The sequence below is a fragment of the Cetorhinus maximus genome, chromosome 5 (genome assembly GCF_964194155.1).
Source record: "Cetorhinus maximus chromosome 5, sCetMax3.hap1.1, whole genome shotgun sequence".
Lineage (NCBI taxonomy): Eukaryota > Metazoa > Chordata > Chondrichthyes > Lamniformes > Cetorhinidae > Cetorhinus > Cetorhinus maximus.
Window position 1 is genome coordinate 37,921,623 of NC_135883.1, and position 21,697 is coordinate 37,943,319.

Sequence of the window (21,697 nt, forward strand, 5' to 3'; positions counted from 1 at the left end):
CCGCCCTCCGGGGGCGGGCGTGCACATGCTCAGTGAGCGGCGGCGCAGTCCCGCCCTCCGGAGGAGGGTGCACATGCGCAGTGAGCGACGGCGCAGTCCCGCCCTCCGGAGGAGGGTGCACATGCGCAGTGAGCGACGGCCCTGTCCCGCCCTCCGGAGGAGGGTGCACATGCGCAGTGAGCGACGGCGCTGTCCCTCGCCTGGTGCTGACCGGCGGCTCTGAGCCGCGCGTCCCGCCCGCTTGCCCTCACACCGTCCCCCGCCTCTGCATGGCTGACATGGAAGAGGAGCTCAAGTGCCCGGTCTGTGGCTCATTCTACCGAGACCCTATCATCCTGCCGTGCTCGCACAATGTGTGTCTGCCCTGTGCCCGCACCATCCTGGTGCAGACCCCCGAGGCCGAGCCACCATCGCCCCAGGCCCGGGCCCGGACCTCGGCCTCGGACTACGACTACCTGGAGCTGGACAAGATGAGCGTGTACAGCGAGGCGGACAGCGGCTATGGTTCGTACACGGGCTTCGCGCCGGCCACCCCCAGCCAGAAGTCGCCTAACGGCGTGCGGGTGTTCCCGCCGGCCCCGCTCCCGGCCCCGCTCCGCCACTCCAGCCTGACCTGCCCGCAGTGTCACCGCAGCGCGCTGCTGGAGGAGCGGGGGCTCCGCGGCTTCGCCCGGAACCGCCTGCTGGAGGCCATCGTGGGCCGCTACCAGCAGAGCCGCACCGAGGCCGCCAAGTGCCAGCTGTGTGAGCGGGGCCCTCAGGAGGCGGCCGTCCTGTGCGAGCAGTGCGACGTCTTCTACTGCGAGCCGTGCCAGCGGCGGTGCCACCCGGCCCGCGGACCCCTGGCCAAACACCGGCTCATCCCGCCCAGTCAGGCCCGCGGGGCCGCCGCCCCCGCAGCCCCCGCCGCCGCCAAGAAACAGCTGCCGCCTCGCAAGATCTCCACCTGCACCGAGCACGAACTGGAGAACCACAGCATGTACTGCGCCAGCTGTAAGATCCCCGTGTGTTACCAGTGCCTGGAGGAGGGGAAACACGGCAAGCACGAAGTCAAGGCATTGGGAGCCATGTGGAAACAACACAAGGTAAGGAGCTTCTACTCACTTGGAGGGGAGAGATGCTGAGGGATGAGCCTAAGGAAGGGTGAACAGCAGCAGGCCATTTCCACTGAGGAGGTTACAAACATACTTACACCCAAAAGATGTTTAGGATGTAGTTGATAAAGTGATTCATGGAATCAAATTGTTGTTAACCAGAGTCCACTTATCATTCCCTGACAGCAGCCAGGATTTAGGGCCGAATGTAGCCGCTTTTGGAAGCGGTATCTAGCTTGGAAACTATTTGATATCCTAAAGCCCATAAACCACAGTTTGCAAGTGGACTCCATCTATCAGAATCGGCATTTCTTTATCAGTAGCTCAATGGGAAATGAAGAAAATGTATTCAGAAGCATCTTTCAATACATGAAAAAATGCTGACTTATCACCTCCCTGCCCAATTCTTGATTAGAATCAATGTAACTGTACAATTTTACACTGTTCAGTCAACAATAACCTTGGCTCTGGGGGATTTAGCAAGCCATTTTCCACTTGTGTAATTAATCTGTCAATCGACTTGTTGAGAACATTGGACCACCTGGCCAGACGTTATGCTGACAGCGTCAAGATGTAGTTCAGATGGGTTTCTTGTATTCTGCCCTAGGACGGAAATCAATTCTTGTCTGACACAAGATTCTCAAGCCACCTTACTAGGGAAGAAATTGCTATTGCTTTCCTCAAAGCACCTTCTAGGTGGATTGCAATCATGGCTAAAGAGCCTCAGCTACTCTTTATGAGGAGGGAACTAGCATCTATCAACGCAAGTACCCTCTGTTGCAATCAATCCAAATTTAGAGTCAACACTCAGGTCTTCACTCACTAGGGCTGGCTGGAGGGGAGCCCAAACCCTTCACCTTCTAACTCAAACGTGGGAATATTCCCACTGTGCCTATGGTCATTTGTCTAGATATGAGTACGTGACTGGATGTCAACCCAGTATTTAGGGGCCATATTCTCGGGCTGTCAGAAGTGGGACGCCTTATCTCCTAACTTCGAGTGGAAATGTTACCATGAATCCAAAGGCTCAGTCCCTGTAGTTTAGGATCATTCGGTAAAATGAATAATGCCTGCAGAAAGATCAAGAGTGAATCCATATTCAGCTACTCGATATAAAAACAAAAAACTGCGGGTGCTGGAAATCCAAAACAAAAACAGAAATACCTGGAAAAACTCAGCAGGTCTGGCAGCATCGGCGGAGAAGAGCAAAGTTGACGTTTCAGCTACTCGATAGTTGTCCCGTCTGTCCAGCGGATCGTTTACTTGCCTTGCACTGGGGCTTGACAGTGTCCCTGAGCCAATCATGCTGCCCATTCTCAAGCCAGCTGATTTATCAGGTGTACTTAACTATAGTTCACTTGTCCTTTGCCCATTCATCCTGAATAGGTTCCCATCCACACTGGGGAAGGTTTGGGGCGAGAGGGAAGAGGGAAATAATAAATTGAAACACAATATAAAAGAGGTGTGGTTAACTTTCAGTGACTTTTGAGGAAGTAGGTAGGTTAGTCCAAGAGGTGACTAATGAAAATCCCTTTAAAATGTTATTTTCCTTGAATCATCATCTCAAACAAAATATGTCTGGTCCAGCCCTGACACAAATAACTTTGCATTTGAGGTTTTTACCCCTTTTGATCTAGATCTTGGTTTAGTTTATAGTCTGTTGTTGTGGAATTTGATTTGTTCCAGCATACTTTTCTGAATTGATAGCAGTAAAAGCCTGAAGATGCTGAGCAAAAGCTGGTTAAGAATTTTGATATTCTGCCCTGAGGGGAAATAAATTAGCTATTAAAACTGTTGCACAATAGTTTTGAGATGATGGGGAGTCCATATTCCCAGATGGCCCACACCTTAGTATTGGAATGCTTTTCATTCATTGTGATCAGGAAGAGGTGTAACTAAACAGACAATGTCATTGTCATTGTTCCCACAAGAATTGTATATTCAAGGTAGTAACTTTGGTAGTTCTTGACATGGAGCTGTCGGGTGTGGAACCCGGACATTTCACCTTCTGACTCAGAGGTGGGAATATTACACTGTGCCAATTGGCACTTGTTCTAACATGACTACCCAGCTGGATGTCATCTCAATATTTGGGGACCACATTCTCATTTCCACCTACCAGGGCTGTTTGGAATGGTGTTTGAACCCTTCACCCTCTGACTCAGAGATAAGAATGCACAGAGAGCCTTGGGAGGGGTCAGTAGTCTAGCTTTCTTCTCTTTTGGTTTCTCTAGGATAAAGGAACTTACATTTTATATCTAGCATAGGCATAATGAGACATGACGGCATCTTGCAATCTAAGGTTAATGTCAGTCTGTTTATTAATGGGCTACAGTGGCACATTTTGTTATTGGCAATGTTAGAAGGAGCGATGAAAAGTAGACACATTTCACTAGAAAATTGCTATCAGTTCATTCATATACTCAATCAACAAGTTTGTTGGTGTCGAATTGGCCATGTCAAACCAGTGTTTTTCAGTCACTTTCTGTAAAAAATAGGGGAAAGCATATGGTGGCAAGTGTGAGATGACAGTGTCCACTAAACGTAATGAGTGTTTATTGTTTCAGTCCCTGGACCACACTGTCATTTGACCAGGTATTGAATGACAAAGGTGCTCTCCAGATAGGAAGGGACGGGACACACGATCCAGTGAAAGGAGTGATCAGTGATGCTGAACCTGAAAGAATATGTAATGCAGAACCAAAATTTGTAACAGCCCCTGAAAGCTCTTAATCCCAGTTATCGACATCATTAAGATATTTATCCTGAACTGCCCCCAATGGATTTGTAGTATTTGCTTAAGATAGAAGTATAGAATTCTCCAGCGCAGAAAGGAGGCTTATTGCAGCCCACCATTTCACTGAAAGAGATATTGATTTATTCCCAATTCCTTGCCTTTTCTCAGTACCTTTTTAAAAGTTTTAAGATGGAATACTCACCAGTCAGCTGGATGGGTGCAGGCACAACAGCACTTGAAAAGTTCAACATAATCAAGAACAAAGCAGTTTGTTCAATTGGCACCCTATCATTGTAGTCAGTATCCACCCTCTCCTCCACTGGTGCATTGTGGCCACAATATGTACCATCTTCCACATGCCCTGCAGCAACTCTGAGTTGACAGCATCTGTCAGCACCATAACCTCTACCACCAAGGAGGAGAAGAGCAGCAATGTAATGAAAACAGCATTGCTCATACATGTTTTCTCCAATTGCACACAATCTTTCAAAAGATGTGACTCAATAGACAAGCTATCTAGCAGCAAGGCTTTCAAGTTATTTTCACCAACCACCTACATATCTGTCACCATGCACTGCAGCTCAACTGGTAAAATGGTTGAGGTGATTTATTGTTAGTCTGATCATTTGATCTAATACAAAGTCACAGAACCTTACACTGCTTAGAAGCTAAGCAAATCAGAAATCCAGCTTTTAACAGACTTCTGCTATACTGGGTACTTAATATAAAGGATTAATGGTTTTATTTTAATTAGCATATTAAAGCAGGAATCTGTTGCACTTAAATTATGAGAGGAAGTGAAATTAGCATCTATATGGTACCTCATCATATCCTCAGGGTAGCATATTCCACTTCACAGTTGTTGAATTATATTTGAAACGCAGTCACTGTTATCTAGATAAATGCAGCAGCCAATTTGTGTACGATACACACAACATTACAACTCAGAAACTTGCCATTTGGCCTAACTAGTCCATGTTGGGATTTATCCTCCACCTAAGAAAATTGTTCTAATCACAATTCTACTTTCTGTTCCTATATACATTCAACCCCTTTGTGAAGAAATTTCTATTTCTAAATCTCTTGCATTTAACCTTGTATATCTGAGGCCTCGTTGACCTTTTGACTACTGAAAACAGTTTGCTTCTTTCCATCTTGTCACATCCTGCCTAATTTTACTATGGAAGGCATGGTGAGAGGGTTATCTTATGAGGAAAGGTTGGATGGGTTGGCCCTGTATCCATTGGAGTTTAGAAGAATGAGAGGTGATCTATGAAACATATAAGCTCCTGAGGGAACTTGACAGGGTGAATGCTGAAAGGATGTTTCCCCTTGTGGGAGAGACTAGAACTAGGAGGTACAGATTAAAAATAAGGGGCCTCCCATTTAAGATGGAGATGAGGAGAAATTATTTCTCTCAGAGACTTGAGTCTGTGGAACTCTTCCTCAGAGAGCAGTGGAGGCAGGGTCATTGAATATTTGTAAGGCTAAGTTGGATAGATTCTTGATTGACAAGGAAGGAAACCACAATCAGATCAATCACGGTCTTAGTGAATGGCGGAGTAGGCTGAACGGGCTGAATGACCTACTCCTGATTCGTATGTTTGTATTAGCACCTATTATATTGTTCTGTAATTTGAGATGTTCTAATGAAGAAAGCCCCAACTTTTCATGTGTTTCTTCATAAATGTTTTTCCTCATACTAGGCAGCATCCTGGTGAATCAGTGTTGCACCTTCTCTAAAGCCTCAAAATCCTTCTTGTAATGTGAAGCTCAATACTGCACACAGCATTCTAATTGAGGTCTTAAAGTTTTATATAGGCCCATCACTACCTGTTGAGATAAAACATAGAATTCTGTTTTTTCTTAGCTACCTTATCAACTTCATGTCTTTCTTTAATATTCTGTGCACCTGCACCCCAAATCTCTGTGCTCTTCCATAGCATCCTGCCTACTCCCATTTAGATGATTATTTCTCCTGTTTCTTGTTACCAAAATGCATCCCCTCACACTACCTGATATTGCTCCAAGTTTCCTTTGGTTTTCTAACCAAATAACTATACCATCTATTTTGTTACCATCTGCAAATTTTCACACCACTCCCTCTAGGCCTGTCTCCAAGCTCGCATAAACAGTAAATGAGATAAATGGCCATTTAATCTATTTTTGACTTTAGTTTAGGAATGCTGGCAAGTAAACAGGAGAACAGCCTGTTCTTCTTTGAACACTGCGATTGGTTTCTTTAGTCCAGCTGAACATATGAGGTGTTTGATGTCTCATCCAAAAGTTGACACCCCTGACAATGCAGTACTCTCCTGGTTTTTCAGTGAAGTGTGAGCTGTGTTCTTAAGCACTGGTGGGGATGTGCAGGGGGATGAAACTGTAGGCTTCGGATTCAGGGGGAGAGTCTTATTAGCAGAGGCAGCCTGACGCTTCCATCTATAACTTGAAGGTGAGATTAAAAAGTGAAGACTTGTGACTGTGAAAGGTGTAAATGAGAATCTGTTAACTTAATGCAAACCTTTATTTTTCTCATCTGTAGGCCCAGCTGTCTCAAGCATTAAATGGTGTGTCTGACAAAGCGAAGGAGGCCAAAGAGTTTTTGGTGCATTTGAAAAACATGGTACAACTAATTCAGGTAAGTTGGCTGTAAGATTTGTGGCATCCCATGCATGGTCTCTTTGTGAAACTAGAATTTTTTATAGGAAGAAAGTGGTGAAATACTTGTGTTTTCATTCACTGAGTTTTGATTGCCCACTTTCCACAATCTTGAAAACTGCTGCTTCCTTTCAGAGAAGATGTGGCTGCAAATAAACAGGTTGGATAACAGGGATGGGTAATGAATGAAATGCTCACATCACTGAATTAAAGTTCCTGCCTGTTGCCATTAGTATGTAATTTCTGATCCTGGCAGTATCTCTATATGGACCCCCTAATGCTAATTGGCCTAGATGAATACCAGACCTACAGTGGTGTAGACTAAGAAGCTGTTTCTGAACAGTGTTAATTTGATTCAAGGAGCTGCAGTAAAGTCAAAAGGGGCAGCGGATCTATTTCTTTCTTTGGTGGGTTGTTAGTAGTAGAGGTATAGTTGGAGAAAGGAGTGCTATGATGAGTCAAGTAGGATAGCAAAAATATAAGTTTAAAGTGTTTTATTAAAATAAAACAATCCAGATTTGTAGGCAAAGGTACTGTAACCGTGAGCCGCTGGTGAAATGAACCTGGACAGGAACACACTTTCTACTACAATAAAGTACTGAAAATTATTTTACAGTGTAACTTCATTTATTGCTGGATCTGCAATCTTTTAATGCAAATTCTTTAAGTAGAACCACTTTTATTTTTTTTCTTACCGTATCAGTTATATTGGGTTGGATTTTACCCTTCCCCTGCTGGTGTGTTTGAAGGTGAGGGCTTGTAAAATGCAACGTGTGGCCTTCCCGCCCGCCCCTTACCTGTCACCCATTTACTGGGAACAATGGGGTGTCGGGTGGTCCATGCAGCCTTACTGCTATTTTACCCATGGGAAGGACCACATTGCAGGGGAAGGACCACACTGCATAGGTAGCCCAGCAGCTTTTACCAGGCAAGCTGGTGTCGGACAAAGTTGGGGGGGCGGGGAATCCTCCTTTGTTGGCCCCCAGTGCCCAATGGGAGCACTCATCCCTTCCCCCGGGTGGGGCAGGGGGTTGGGGAGAGGGGGTGGGGCAGGGGGTTGGGGAGAGGGGGTGGTGGGGTGGGGGGTGGGGAGAGGGGGAGGTGGGGGGTAGGGAGAGGGGGTGGTGGGGGGTAGGGAGAGGTAGCTGGGGGGAAGGAGAGATGGGGGGTTGGGGACGGAGGGGGCAGTGGGGATTAGTGGGAAGCAGGGGGTGGGGTGTGGGGGGGTAGGCGTAGCAAAATGAAGGGAGGGGGAAGAGTTGGGGGGAGGGGGAGAGCGGGCGGAAGTTGGGGGGAGGGTGGGGCAGGGGTTGAAAGGAGGGAGGCGGGGGGTTGAAAGGAGGGGGGCGGGTGTTGGAGGGGAGGGCGTGGGGTGAGGGGAGGGGGTGCGGGGAGGGGGGCGCGGGGGTTGGGGAGAGTGGGGTGTGGGTTGGGGGAGGCGGCGGGTGTGGGGGGTGGCGTTTGGGGGTCTTGGGGGGGAGTGGGGTGGGGTGGTTGGGGGAGGATGGGGCTGGGGGGAGGGTGGGCAGAGGTGGGGGAGGGAGGTGGGGGGGGCGGGGAGGGATGCGCACAGGGAACGAGGCACTCTCCTAAGATCATCAGCTGTGTCTTAAACTGTAGATATCTAACTTACGTTTCCATAAATGTAATGCTTCAGTAAATTTGTTTTTTTTTAAAAACATAATTTTAACTCCCTTGTCTGCCCAGCTATATTGCCTACCCCACTGCCAATGTCTTTTTAATTTGCTGTACAAGGGGCCCTTGTGATTTTCCCTCCTTTGCTGAGCACTTCTACCTTCAATTCTGCTCAGATTAGACTCTAAGGCCGGGATTTTCCAGCCCCGTCGCGGGCGGGACCTGCCGCAGGCAAGGTGGTGCTCCAGCCAGAAGTCCATTGACCTGCGGTGGGACCAGAAGATCCCAGCAGCGGGCGGGTACAGAAAATCCCGCCCTTGAGTGGGACCTGTACAGAGGTCATGACTTATGTAGAGGACTTATACCTTCTTCCATCGCTATCTGCAGCATTAAATGTTGAATTGTATTCTAGTGTTGGAAATATTTCACTAACCCTAATTTAAAAGTTTTTTTTTATCTAAATAATACGCAATTCAAACAGTGGATTTTAAAAAAGTTTCTAAACCATATTTATAGTAAAATCTTAAATGACGCAATTTTGATTGTAATTTGTTAATGGAGTTGCTTGCAAAACTAAAATATTTTGTGTTGTATTTACTAATAATGGTAGAAATCAGGCTGTATCTGTTTGACACATGGGCCTAGATTTTTGTTCCTGGGTCAGGTGGGCAGAGACGGGGGAATTCTGGCTCTGTGAAACCAAAGTTTCAAAATGGCTGCCCGGACATTGGATTTTTGGTCATGGGGTGCAGTTTTAAAATAAATAATAAAACATGAAACAACCCTCCAGCCCTCACCCTTCACTGACCCCCACCCCCACACACTCCTCATGCCCCAACCATACCAACCCATGCTGCCTCATGCCCTCACCTATGGCACCTCATACCCCCTATTCCAAGGGACGCCCCCAATCAAAATGAGATAAAATAAAGTTTTATAAATTAAAGTTCTAGGTGCCTGTTGCGAACTTCACTATATTGAAAAAAACATTTTCATTCATAAAGAAAATCACTACATTTACATTCCCTCAGCTAAATAAAGCCTTTTTACAACAAACATTTCATTCAAGTGCACAACCCGTTATGACAACAAGCATTTGCAATCATGTTTAACCAATTTATTGGAGTTCTTTGAAGAAGTAACATATGCTGTGGATAAAGGGGAACCGGTGGATGTACTGTATTTAGATTTCCAAAAAGCATTTGATAAGGTGCCACATCAAAGGTTATTGTGAAAAATAAAAGCTCATGGTGTAGGGGGTAACATATGGGTGTGGATAGAAGATTGCCTGGCTAGCAGGAAACAGAGGGTAGCCATAAATGGGTCCTTTTCTGGTTGGCAAGATGTAATGAGTGGTGTACCACAGGGATCAGTGCTGGGGTCTCAATTTTTTACAATTTATATAAATTACTTGGATGAAGGTACTGAAGGTACGGTTGCTAAATTTGCTGATGACACAAAGATAGGTAGGATAGTAAGATTTGAAGAGGGCACAAGGGGGCTACAAAGGGATATAGATAGGTTAATTGAGTAAGTAAATAGTGTATAATGTGTGAAAGTGAAATTATACCTACTTTTTTTAACAATTCCAAAGGGCATCTGCCCTACCTTAAAGGGCACCTGATCCCCCCTCCCCCCCACCCAAAGGTGTCCCAGGACCAGATCCAAAGGGGTAACTTACCTCTCCAAGGGAGTACCCTGGCTATCCAAATGAATCCAGAAAGTTTATAAGTTTATACCTGCCCTTCCAGGTCTAATCTGCACACTTTGGGTTTCACAATCCAAGGCTACCAAAATTCCAGTTCAGTGGAGGCAACTGATGAATTAAATGGCCAGCTGCCTCCATAAGACACACAGGCGTGAAATGTGCCCTGCCGCTTATTCCCATTCCTGCGAAAATGGGAAGTGCCGTGTTCAGGGACTTGCGATTTTGCGAGAAGCTCTGTATCGTGGCGAAAATCTGGGCCATGATATTTCTAACCCTCACTGTAGTTCTATTTGTTCTTTTGTAGGAGAATGGTGTGGAGGTTGAAGCTTGCCTTGTGGCACAATGTGATGCACTTGTTGATGCGTTAAATCGCCAAAAAGCAAAATTGCTTACTAGAGTTACCAAGGAGCGTGAATTTAAATTAAAGGTGAGTTCTGGATAAAATGGTGATTGTGGCATTGATGCCACTTGTTATGAAATAATAGATGCATACAGCACAAAAGGAAGCCATTCAACCCATTAAGCCTGTTTGCTCTTTGAAAAAGGTATCCAGTTAGACACGTTTTGCTGCTTTTTCCCCATAGCACTGCAAATTTTTCCTTTCCAAGTAATTATTCAATTCTCTTTTGAAAGTTACTGATGAATCTGTTCACCACCCTTCCAGGTCATAACGCTTTGTTGCATTCAAAAAAACTTCCCCTCATCTCTATCCTGGTTCTTTTGTCAATTATATTAAATCTATGTCCTCCGGTTACTGACCTTCCTGTCAGTCTCTCTCAATTTCCTCCATCAAAATCCTTCATAATTTGAAAATATATATTCAATCTCCCCTTAACGTTCTCTGCTCTGAGGAGAACAATCCCAGCTTCTCCCTCCACGTAACTGAAGTCTCTCATTCCTGGTATCAGTCTAGTAAATCTCTTCCTCCTTCAATGTTTGGCATTAAAACTTTGAATTTCATTTGCAATAGTTATAGTTATAAAATAAAGAATAAAGTGGGTTTTACTTGAAAATGTTCAAAGTTTACATTATATTGTGCTTTACAAGTTAAATATTTGAATATTAGTTTGGGTGATATGGTCAAATAGAAACCATTTCAATCAAAATTATAGAAAATATAGAACTGAACATGTGATATTCCATTTATGTATTGAACGTGAGGCAGAATAATTGTAAAGATTGTAACTATTTAAGGGGCACTGATTAAAAAGCTATGGTCTTGAGAGAGCTGAGGAGAACTAAACAACATGCTCTCGACAGGTGTAGAAACCCTTCTGTGGCACACCAGAGCGAGATACTGTGAGCAAGGCCACAAACTGGATGTACATTCTTCTGTTCCTTATAGCCAAGTATTGCATCAATTCTGAAAGAAGATAGAAAAGACCAACCATTAATTTAAATTAATGGTCAAATTAAACAAAATAATTATAAGATGGTTGCTATAAATCCAGTAAGGAATTCCAAAGAAACATCTTTACCCAGAGAGTAGTGAGAATGTGGGACTCACTGCCATGAGGAGGAGTTGAGGCAAATAACATAAATGGATTTAAGAGGGAGGTAGATAAACACACGAGGGAGAATGAAATTGAGGGATATGTTTTTGGATAAAAGCAAAATACTGTGGGTGCTAGAAATCTGAAACAAAAACAGAAAATGCTGAAAAAACCCAGTAGGTCTAACAGTCTCTGTGGTGAGAAAGACAGAGTTATCGTTTTGAGTCTGTATGACTCTTCTTCAGAGCTCCTGAAGAAGAGTCATACAGACTCGAAATGTTAACTCTGTTTATCTCTCCACAGAGGCTATTAGACAAGCTGAGTTTTTCCAGCATTTTCTGGATATGTTGATGGGATTAGATGAAGAAAGGTGGAAGGAGGTTCATATGAAGGATAAACATTGGCATGGACCTGTTGGCCAAATGGCTTGTTTCTGTACTGTAAATACTTTGTAATACAGTGTTCTATGTTTCTCTACATACCAGTTTGGTTTTTATGACAATCCAACAACTTCATGATCAATTTACTGATACCAGCTCTTTATTCCACATGTTTTAAAACTGAGTTCAAATTATAAAGCTGTTATGGTGGAACTTGACCTCTCAGTCTCTGGATTGTTAGCCCAGACCTCCGGATTACCAGTGCAGTAACACAGCCACTGCATTACATATCCCTAGTTTCATACATCCATACAAACAGATGTTTGTGTGAGTGTTAAGGGGAAACAAGACACAAAAGCAGGACCCATTTTTTTTCATACAAAGCACTACATCCCATTGCTTCACTATGAGCAGCATTGCAGAAGCTAAGCCAATACTAGTCAAACGGGGTTATTCGTTGCAGTCTTGGTTCTCCAGGGGGTGTGTCCAACACATTTATAATGTTAGAACTAAAGAGGAATAAGAAATGTGGTGAAATATAAGCTGTTTAAAGCGGGTGGGATAGGTGGAGCTGGATAGAGGGCCAGCTCCATCTATCCAGCTCCACCTGTCCCACCCCCCTTAAACAGCTTATATTTCACCACATTTCTTATTCCTCTTTAGTTCTGATGAAGAGTCATACGGACTCGAAACGTTAACTCTGTCTTCCTCTCCACAGATGCTGTCAGACCTGCTGAGTTTTTCCAGCAACTTTTGTTTTTGTTTCAGATTTCCAGCATCTGCAGTATTTTGCTTTTACATTTATAACATTACCATCACTGGATCCCCCACTATCAACATCCTGGGGGTTACCATTGACCATAAACTGAACTGAACTAGTCATATAAATACTGTGGCTACAGGAGCAGGTCAGAGGCTAGGAATCCTGCGATGAGTAAACCTCCTCCTGACTTCCCAAAACCTGTCCATCATCTACAAGGCACAAGTCAGGAGTGTGATGGAATACTGCCAACTTGCCTGGATGAGTGCAGCTCCCACAACACACAAGGAGCTTGACATGGTCCAGGACAAAGCAGCCCACTTGATTGGCATCACATCCACAACATTCACTCCCTCCACCATCGACGCCCAGTAGCAGCAGTGTGTACCATCTTCAAAACGCATTGCAGGAATTCACCAAGACTCCTTCGACAGCACCTTCCAAACCCACGACCACTACTACCTAGAAGGACAAGGGCAGCAGACAGATGGGAACACTGCCACCTGGAAGTTCCCCTCCAAGTCACCATCCTGATTTGGAAATATATCACTGTTCATTCACTGGCGCTGGGTCAAAATCCTGGAACTCCCTTCCTAACAGCACTGTGGGGTGTATGTACACCACATGGACTGCAGCGGTTAAAGAAAGCAGTTCACCACCACCTTCTCATGGGCAACTAGGGATGGGCAATAAATGCTGTCCTAGCCAGCGAAGTCCACATCCCATGAATGATCAAAAAAACAAAATTCTCCCATAGACCTGAGTGAATACTAAATGTTGCAAATGAGATCTATTTGGCAGTGGTGTTCACACAGCTGACATGGTTTCGTGCACATGCTTTTGTTCTTTCACTCCCCAAGTAAATACTGAGAAATGGATCTGTCTGCACAAGGCTCATTTTAGAACAAGAAAACATTATGATGTGCAAATTTTTCTTTTTCCAATCATGTGTACTTCTAATGTGTTGAGTTAGACTATAAATGTTGTACCTATGCTTTTCAGGTCGTTCGGGAGCAGATAAGCCACTGCACATTGAAACTTCGCCAGACGACGGGTCTCATGGAATATTGTCTAGAGGTATTAAAAGACAACGATCCCAGTGGATTCCTACAGGTATGTAGTGTGCACCTGTTTATAATTATATGGTAGAAAATCCTCCTTTGAGCAATCAATATTTAAGTGGAACGGCCTGTTAGAAATATGTTAACAAGAACCAATTACCAACATTAACATTTATTTCAAAGTCATACATTGGGAAAGTAGAAACATATTTCAGTGCAAGACAAATGATTTCAATTTCTATGTAGCAGCAATCTCAAAGTATCTTTCTCCATTAGAAAACAATAAGATAGAGCATAATATATTTCTCGCAGGTGCACTCTTCCAGTACTTTGGTATTTGTTCACATCTAATAAATTAGTACCTTATTTTAAAGCTTAATCTATTTGCAACTCAAAAGGGATTTTTAATTGAACATAGCTTGTAACACTAATCCTCCACTTGAATCACAAAGGAGAAGCAGCATGGTTTTGCAGTGTATGAATGAGTCTTGTAAAAATGGCATAGAGAACAATAGTAAAAAAAATGATGAATTTCTACAAAGCATTGGTTGGGCCACAGGACTACTGTGTGGTTTCGGATGCTCTGTTCTAGAGAGAATGTTAAAGGCACAGGGTGTATCATGTGGATTCACCAGGATGATGTCAGGGATCAGATATTATCTATGAGTGAGGTTGATAACCTTCAGACTATTTCTTACAGGAGCAGCGAAAGGTCAGAGGAGATTTTAATAATAATTTTGAAATTTTATGAAGCACTTTGGTAGAGTAAACTGAGAAAGGCTGTTGCCTCAGTTTTTGAGTGGTCAGTGAAGGGTAATCAATTTAAAATTGCCATTGAAAGAATGATATGGGTTAGAGAAATTTCTTTCTGAACATGGTGTGGTTGATGCAGAGGCCATTTCATCAGGTTGGATAAATATTTGAAGCAGGGAGAGTGAGGCTAAAGGGAGGGAGCAGAAGCAATGGGGTTCATTTTGCATCTCTCTTGCAATGAGCTGGCAGACACAATTGGGGTCAGTTTAACTTTGTGCAATGATGTGAAATAAGTGATAACAAATTAACTGTCCATTGTATACCATATCCATATTACTTTGTGATAAAGTCACTAGGAGAAAAAATCGAGCAGAGTGTATAATGGACAGTCAGTTCGATATTGCCCATTCTACAACATTGTCCATAGGAACATAGGAACGGGAGTACACCATTTGGCCCTTTGTGCCTGCTCCACCATTCAATAAGATCATGGCTGATCTGGTTGTGCTCTCAGCCAAACTTTCCTGTCTGTCCCCCATAACTCTTGACTCCCTTGTCTATCAAAAATCTTTTTAACTCAGCCTTGAATAAATGTAAGGACCCAGCCGCCATTCCCTTCTGGGGAAGAGAATTCCACACACTAATAACCCTCCAAGAGAAAACATTTCTCCTCATTCCTGTCTTAAAATGGATTCCTCTTATTTTTAGACTATGTTTCCGAGTTCTAGTTTCTCCCACAAGAGCAAATAAGATAACCTCTCATTCATCTAAACTCCAGTGGGTATAGGTCTAACCTGTTCACCTTTTTTTCATAAGATAAGCCCTCATCCCAGTAATGAGTTGAATGAACCTTCTCTGAACTGCTTCTAAAGCAATTATATCCAAAGTTTAATGGCCCCTTTCTGTGATATAAATACTGACTCAGACTGAAAGCTTATATGTCCACAGTTACTTTTTAATCGCTTGGTGCATTCCCAGTCTCAGATGTGTCATCTGGGGAGATGCCAATTTAAAAATTTTAAACTATTTTTGGACTTGTGATCCTTCCTCTTGCCAGTTTCTTCTGGCTATCTAATTCCACGCTGATTATTTTTGCTTTTATTCTCCCGTAGATTTTTAAGCAAATTCGATCAACTCCCGTCAATGCCCTGAAGATGGACTTATTTTTCAATGCATTTTCATGGTCACCAAACTGTAATAGTCACTGGAATGAGGTGCTTAAAAACTATTACATCGCTGACATTTTCTAGTTTTATTGAAAGTCATCGATCTGAAACATTAACTCTGTTTCTTTCTGCAAAGATGCTGCCAGACCTGCTCAATATTTCCAGCATTTTCTATTTTCATTTCAGATTTCTCTAATATCTGCATTATTTTTGCTTTTGCAGCATTCACTGGTTATGTTGGGGTTTCAAACTCTTGTTACTAGTCAGAATACATGACGTGCTTGTACAATGTTTGTACTGTTATTCAATTGTTTAATGTTAAGAGACATTGTGCACTTGAATGGTAAATATGAGAGACAATGTGAACTAAGTGATGGAAGTTTAAAGTGGGTGCATGAAAAGAGAGAACTAGGGATATACGTACAGATCTTTGAAGGTGGCAGAACAATTTGAGAGGCTGTTTAAAATTGCATGTGGGATCCTTGCCTTTATTATTGGAGGAATAGAGGAAAACAAAAAAGGAAGTTATGCTAAACCTCTTTTTAAAAAAAAACTCTGGTTAGACCTCAGTTGGAGTACTGCACTTTAGGATGGATGCCAACGTGTTGGAGTGTGCAGAAGAGATTTATGAGAATGCTGCCAGGAATGAGGAGCTTCAGTTATGTAGCCAGACTGAGAGATTGGTGTCATTCTTAGAGCACAGAAGGTTGAACAGATTTGATAGAGGTGTTCAAAAGCATGAATGGTTTTGATAGAGTAAATAGAGAAATTGTTTTGAATGGTAGAAGGCTAGGTAACCAGAGGACACAGATTTAAGGTGATTGGTAAAAGAACCAGAGATGACATGAGGAAACATATTTTTATACCATGAGTTGTTATGATCTACAATACACTGCCTGAAGGGGTAGCAAAAGCAGGTTCAGTAATAACATTCAAAGAAAATTGGATAAAAATTTGATGGAAAAAATTATAGGGCTATGGGAAACCCTAACCATGACCGGATGGCTCTTTCAAAGAGTTGCAACATGCATGATGGGTAAATGGCACCCTCCCATTAACACCATTATTCTGTTTATAAACCAGTTATTCTTTAACTATTATCTGAATTGCTGCATGCCGTACCAATTCCATATTTGAGCATTTATCTGAAACAAATTTGAATTAAAAAATTCACTGTAAAAGTTGACAATGCATTATATTAAGTGTTGTGGTTCTAGATTTCAGATGCTTTAATCAAGCGTGTACAAGTGTCTCAGGAGCAGTGGGTTAAAGGAGCTTTGGAACCCAAAATAAATCCTGAATTTGATCTGACGCTTGACAATGGCCCATTACTGCAGTCAATTCACCAACTTGATTTTATTCAAATGAAAAGTAAGTAAGTGTGTGAAGCAATAATGCAATATGGCTTTAGATTAAAATTTGCAAGGGGGTCTTCTAGTTTATGTAAAAGACTTTACATACACTCAAATTCACAAGCTGTTGTGACTGTAAGAAGTTTTGTTACACACCAGGTTTGAGTTATCACATCATGCCTGATTCAAATACTTTTTCCGAAGTATTTCTCTTAAAGATAAAGTTGGAGTTTTATGGTTCCTCCAGTCAATATGTGTCCTGCAATAATGGTAGCAAGAAGGCACGAATTGAAGAAAATCACGAAAAAAAAACAACAGAAGCAGCATTTCCCTGGTGTTTAATGTAAAGCTTTTGGAATGATTTAGAATGTGAAGGGCCAGGGATACTTGTGGTGCTTTGGTTGTGATATTATACAGACTAATAAGGTCCATTATTCCTCCACACACATCTCAAAGCAGAGGAGAAAGGGGCAGATACTAGGTATGTCCCATTTACATGCTTCATGTCCATTTTTTGGATGTTGCTGAAGGGTGGGGTCAAACCATGGAGAGGCGTGGCAATAAGGTAGGAGTGATGTCGATATGCCCCTCTCCTAATTTTTCTAGGTTTCTGCCTGATAGATAAACTGAAGCCAGCAGGCTGGCAACACCTTTTGCTGCTTCCAGACAGGGAGTGCAAGGAACCCTGAACTCTGAACCCCAGTCTGTCTGAAGCAGGAGTTACTCCCGCAACCCCGTTTGGCTGCAAGCTTCAAGACCATTCCAATGATGTTCCAGGGATGGGTTTGTGGTGTCCTGCTTGGAAGAAACATTAGGGATCATGGTAATGAACCAAACCTGCAAATACTGACATTTCAGGTTCCTATATACCTGAGGTATTCTCCGTCCATCTCACACTGACTATGGAGTGGGGTGGTGGAGGAAGGCACAAGAGCCTATATTGAGAGGTCTATGCCAGGGACCTATTGAAAGCACTAGTAATATCGAGCTACAGCTTTGATTTTGTGCAAGCCATTAAAGAGATTCTATGACAGAACAATCACATGAGCAATATCCCATATTAAATCATTTTCTCTGAAACTGTTGATAGCTATTTGCAATGTCTTAATTGTCAATAGGAATACTTTTTTTCTTATTTCACAGGATGTGGGTATTGCTGGCTAGGCCAGCATTTGTTGCCCATCCCTAACTGCCCTTGAGAAAGTGGTGGTGAGCCGTCTTCTTGAACTACTGAAGTCCATGTGGTGTAGGTACACCCACAGTGCTGTTATGAAGGGAGTTCCAGTATTTTGATCCAGCAATAGTGAAGGAACAGCAATATAGTTCCAAGTCAGGATGGTGTGTAGTTTGGAGGGGAACTTGCTGGTGGTGGTGTTCCCATGCATCTGCTGCTCTTCTCCTTGTAGGCGGTAGAGGACATGGGTCTGGAAGGCTCTGTCAAAGGTGAATTTCTGCAGTGCCATCTTGTAGATGGTACACACTGCTGCCACTGTGCATCGGTGGTGGAGAGAGTGAATGTTGAAATTAGTGGATGGGGTGCCAATCAAGTGGGCTGCTTTGTCCTGGATGGTGTTTTACTTGTTGAGTTACTCGCCTCAGAATTCCCAGCTAGTGACCTGCTCCCATAGCCACAGTATTTATTTGGCTGGTCTAGTTCAGTTTCTGGTCAATGGTAACCCCCAGGATGTTGATAGTGGCGGATTCAGCAATGGTAATGCCATTGAATGTCAAGGGGAGATGGTTAGATTCTCTTTTGTTGGAGATGGTGATTGCCTGGCACTTGTGTGGCATGAATGTTACTTGCCACTTATTGGCCCAAGCCTGAATATTGTCCAGGTCTTGCTGCATATACTGCTTCAGTATCAGAGGAGTCGCAAATGGTGCTGAACATTGTGCAATCATCAGTGAACATCCCCACTTCTGACCTTCTGATGGAGGGAAGGGAATTGATGAAGCAGCTGAAGATGGTTGGGCCTAGGACACTTCCCTGGTACCACGAGCGGCTCAACTGTACAGGAGGGGAGGAAGAAGAAAGGAAGAGCTATTGTGATAGTTGATTTGTTAGTTAGGGGAATGGACAGGTGTTTCTGTGGCCATAGACATGACTCCAGGATGGTATGTTGCCTCCCTGGTGCCAGGATCAAGGATGTCATGGATCAGCTACAGGACATTCTTCTGGGGGAGGGTGATCAGCCAGAGGTCGTGGTCCACGTTGGTACCAATGACTTATGTAGGAAAGGGGATGAGGTCCCCTTTAGGGAACTAGGAAGGAAATTGAAAAGCAGGACCTCTTAAGCAGTAATCTCAGGATTACTCCCAGTCCCACGTGTAAGTGAGTATAGAAATAGGAGAATTGAGCGATTAAACATGTGGCTGGAAAGCTGGTATAGGAGGGAGGGCATCAGATTTCTGGGGCATTGGGACCAGTTCTGGGGAAGGTGGGACCTGTACAAGCTGGACAGTCTACACATGAACAGGACTGGGATGAGTGTCCTCACAAGGAGATTTGCTAGTGCTGTTTGGGGGGTTTAAACTAGATTGGCCGGGGATGGGAATGTGGGGGCAAAGTCAGAGCAGGGAATGGGAGATGGAGAATTAGTGAGTGACTTTGAAAGACAGAAAAAGCACAGGTTAAAAAGTGTACAGCACAGGAATCTGGCAGTTTTAAAAGGTATATATGTAAACGCAAGGAGTATAGCAAATAAAGCCGATGAACGGAGGGCACACGTAGACACATGGCAACATGATATCATCACTATAATGGAAACTTGGCTTAAAGAGGGGCAAAAATGGCAGGTCAACATCCCTGGATATGGAGTTTTCAGACAGGGTAGTGGGTGGGAGGGATAAAAAAAGGTGGGGGTGTAACATTATTGGTTAAAGAGTCAATTACAGCTGTGAGGAGGGATGATATGCTAAATGAGGAATCAAATGAGGTCATATGGGTTCAGCTCAGAAATAAAATAGGGGCAGCCACACTGCTAGGAGTGTACTATAGACCCCCAAATAGTGGAAGAAAGTTAGAAGAGCAAATATGTAGGCAGATTACTGAGTGCAAAAACAATAGGGCAGCAATAGTTGGGGACTTCAACTACCCTATTATCAGTTGGGATGCAAACAATGTGAAGGGCACAGTGGGCACAAAATTCTTGAATTGCATTCAAAAGAACTTTGTTAGCTAACACGTAACAAGCCCAACGAGAGGGGTTGCAATTCTAGATTTAGTCTTAGGAAATGAAGCTGGGCAACTGGATGAAGTAGCAGTGGGGGACCACTTTGGAGATAGTGACCATAATACAGTTAGATTTGGTATCATTATGAAAAAGGACAAAGATAGAACAGGAGTGAAAGATCTAAATTGGGGGAAGACAAATTTTACGAAGCTCAGAGCTGAGCTGGCGAGAGTGGACTGGATACAGCTATTAGAAAGGAAAACAGTGTCAAATCAGTGGGAGGCATTCAAAGGCGAGATTCTACGGGCATAATGTAGACATGTCCCCACAAAAAAAGGGTGGTACTGCCAAATCTAGAGCCCCCTGGTTATCCAGAAGCATATAGGCAAAATAAAGCAGAAAAAGAAAGCTTATGACAGTCACAAAATACTTAATACTGTAGAAAGCCTAGAGGAATATAGAAAGTACAGGGGTGAAGTAAAAATGGAAATTAGGAAAGCAGAGAGAGGATACAAAAAAATATTAGCAGGTAAAATCAAAGAAAACCCAAAGATGTTTTACCAGTATATCAAGAGCAAGAGAATAACTAAAGAAAGGGTAGGGCCTATCAGAGATGCGCATGGGTAACTTGTGTGTTGATGCTGAAGATGTGGGTAGGGTTCTCAATGAGTACTTTGTCTCTGTCTTCACTAAGGAGAGGGATGATGCAGACATCCTGGTTAATGAGGAGGAGTGTAAAACATTAGGTACAATAAGCATAGTGAGAGAGGAAGCACTGGAGTGACTGACACCCTTGAAGGTGGATTAAGTCACCAGGGCCGGATGGATTGTATCCCAGGCTGTTAAAGGAAGCCAGGGAGGAAATAGCGGATGTTCTCAGGATAATTTTCCAATCCTCACTAGATACAGGCAAGGTCCCAAAGGATTGGAGGTCTGCAAATGTTGTACCATTATTTAAAAAGGGTGCAAGGGATAGGCCAGAAAATTATAGGTCAGTCTGACTTCAGCGATGGGCATATCATTGGAATCAATTCTGAGAGACAGGATAAGCTATCACTCAGAACGGGATGGGTTGATCAGGGACAGTCAGCACGGTTTTGTTAGGGGAAGATCGTGTCTTACTAACTTAATAGAATTTTTTGAGAAAGTAACAAGGAGAATTGATGAGGGTAGTGTAGTGGATGTTGTCTACATGGATTTCAGTAAGGCATTTGACAAGGTCCCACATGGCAGACTAATCAGGAAATTGAGATCCCATGGGGTACGGGGAAGGTGGCAAGTTGGATCCAAAACTGGCTCAGTGACAGGAAACAAAGGGTAATGGCTGATGGTTGTTTTTGCAAATGGAAAGCAGTTTCCAGTGGTGTTCCACAGGGCTCAGTGTTGGGCCCTGCTGTTTGTTGTATATGTTAATGATTTGGACATAAATGTGGGAGGTATGATTGGGAAATTTGCAGATGACACAAAAATTGGCCATGTAGTTGATAGTGAAGAGGATAACTTGTCTCCAGAATGATATCAATGGTTTGGTTGAGTGGGCAGAAAAGTGGCAAATGGAATTCAATCCAGAAAAGTGTGAGGGAATGCATTTGGGGAGGTCAAACAAAGCAAGGGAATAATCAATAAACAGGAAGTTATTGAGAGGGGTTGAGTAAGTGAGAGACCTTGGAGTGCATGTCCACAGGTCCTTGAAGGTAGCAGTGTCGGAGATTAATCACACCAAGGCA

General features: G+C 43.4%; 1 protein-coding gene across 1 annotated transcript in view; it reads left to right on the forward strand.

Moving 5' to 3' along the window:
- The first annotated feature begins 207 nt into the window (after positions 1-207).
- Positions 208-21,697, forward strand: part of trim67 (tripartite motif containing 67) — a 56,362-nt gene continuing 34,872 nt past the window's right edge. The window contains exons 1-5 of the mRNA XM_078541754.1: positions 208-1,085; positions 6,374-6,469; positions 10,137-10,259; positions 13,468-13,578; positions 16,663-16,816. Of these exons, the coding sequence (XP_078397880.1) occupies positions 270-1,085; positions 6,374-6,469; positions 10,137-10,259; positions 13,468-13,578; positions 16,663-16,816 (1,300 nt within the window). The 5' untranslated portion in view covers positions 208-269. The remainder of the gene's footprint in view (positions 1,086-6,373; positions 6,470-10,136; positions 10,260-13,467; positions 13,579-16,662; positions 16,817-21,697) is intronic.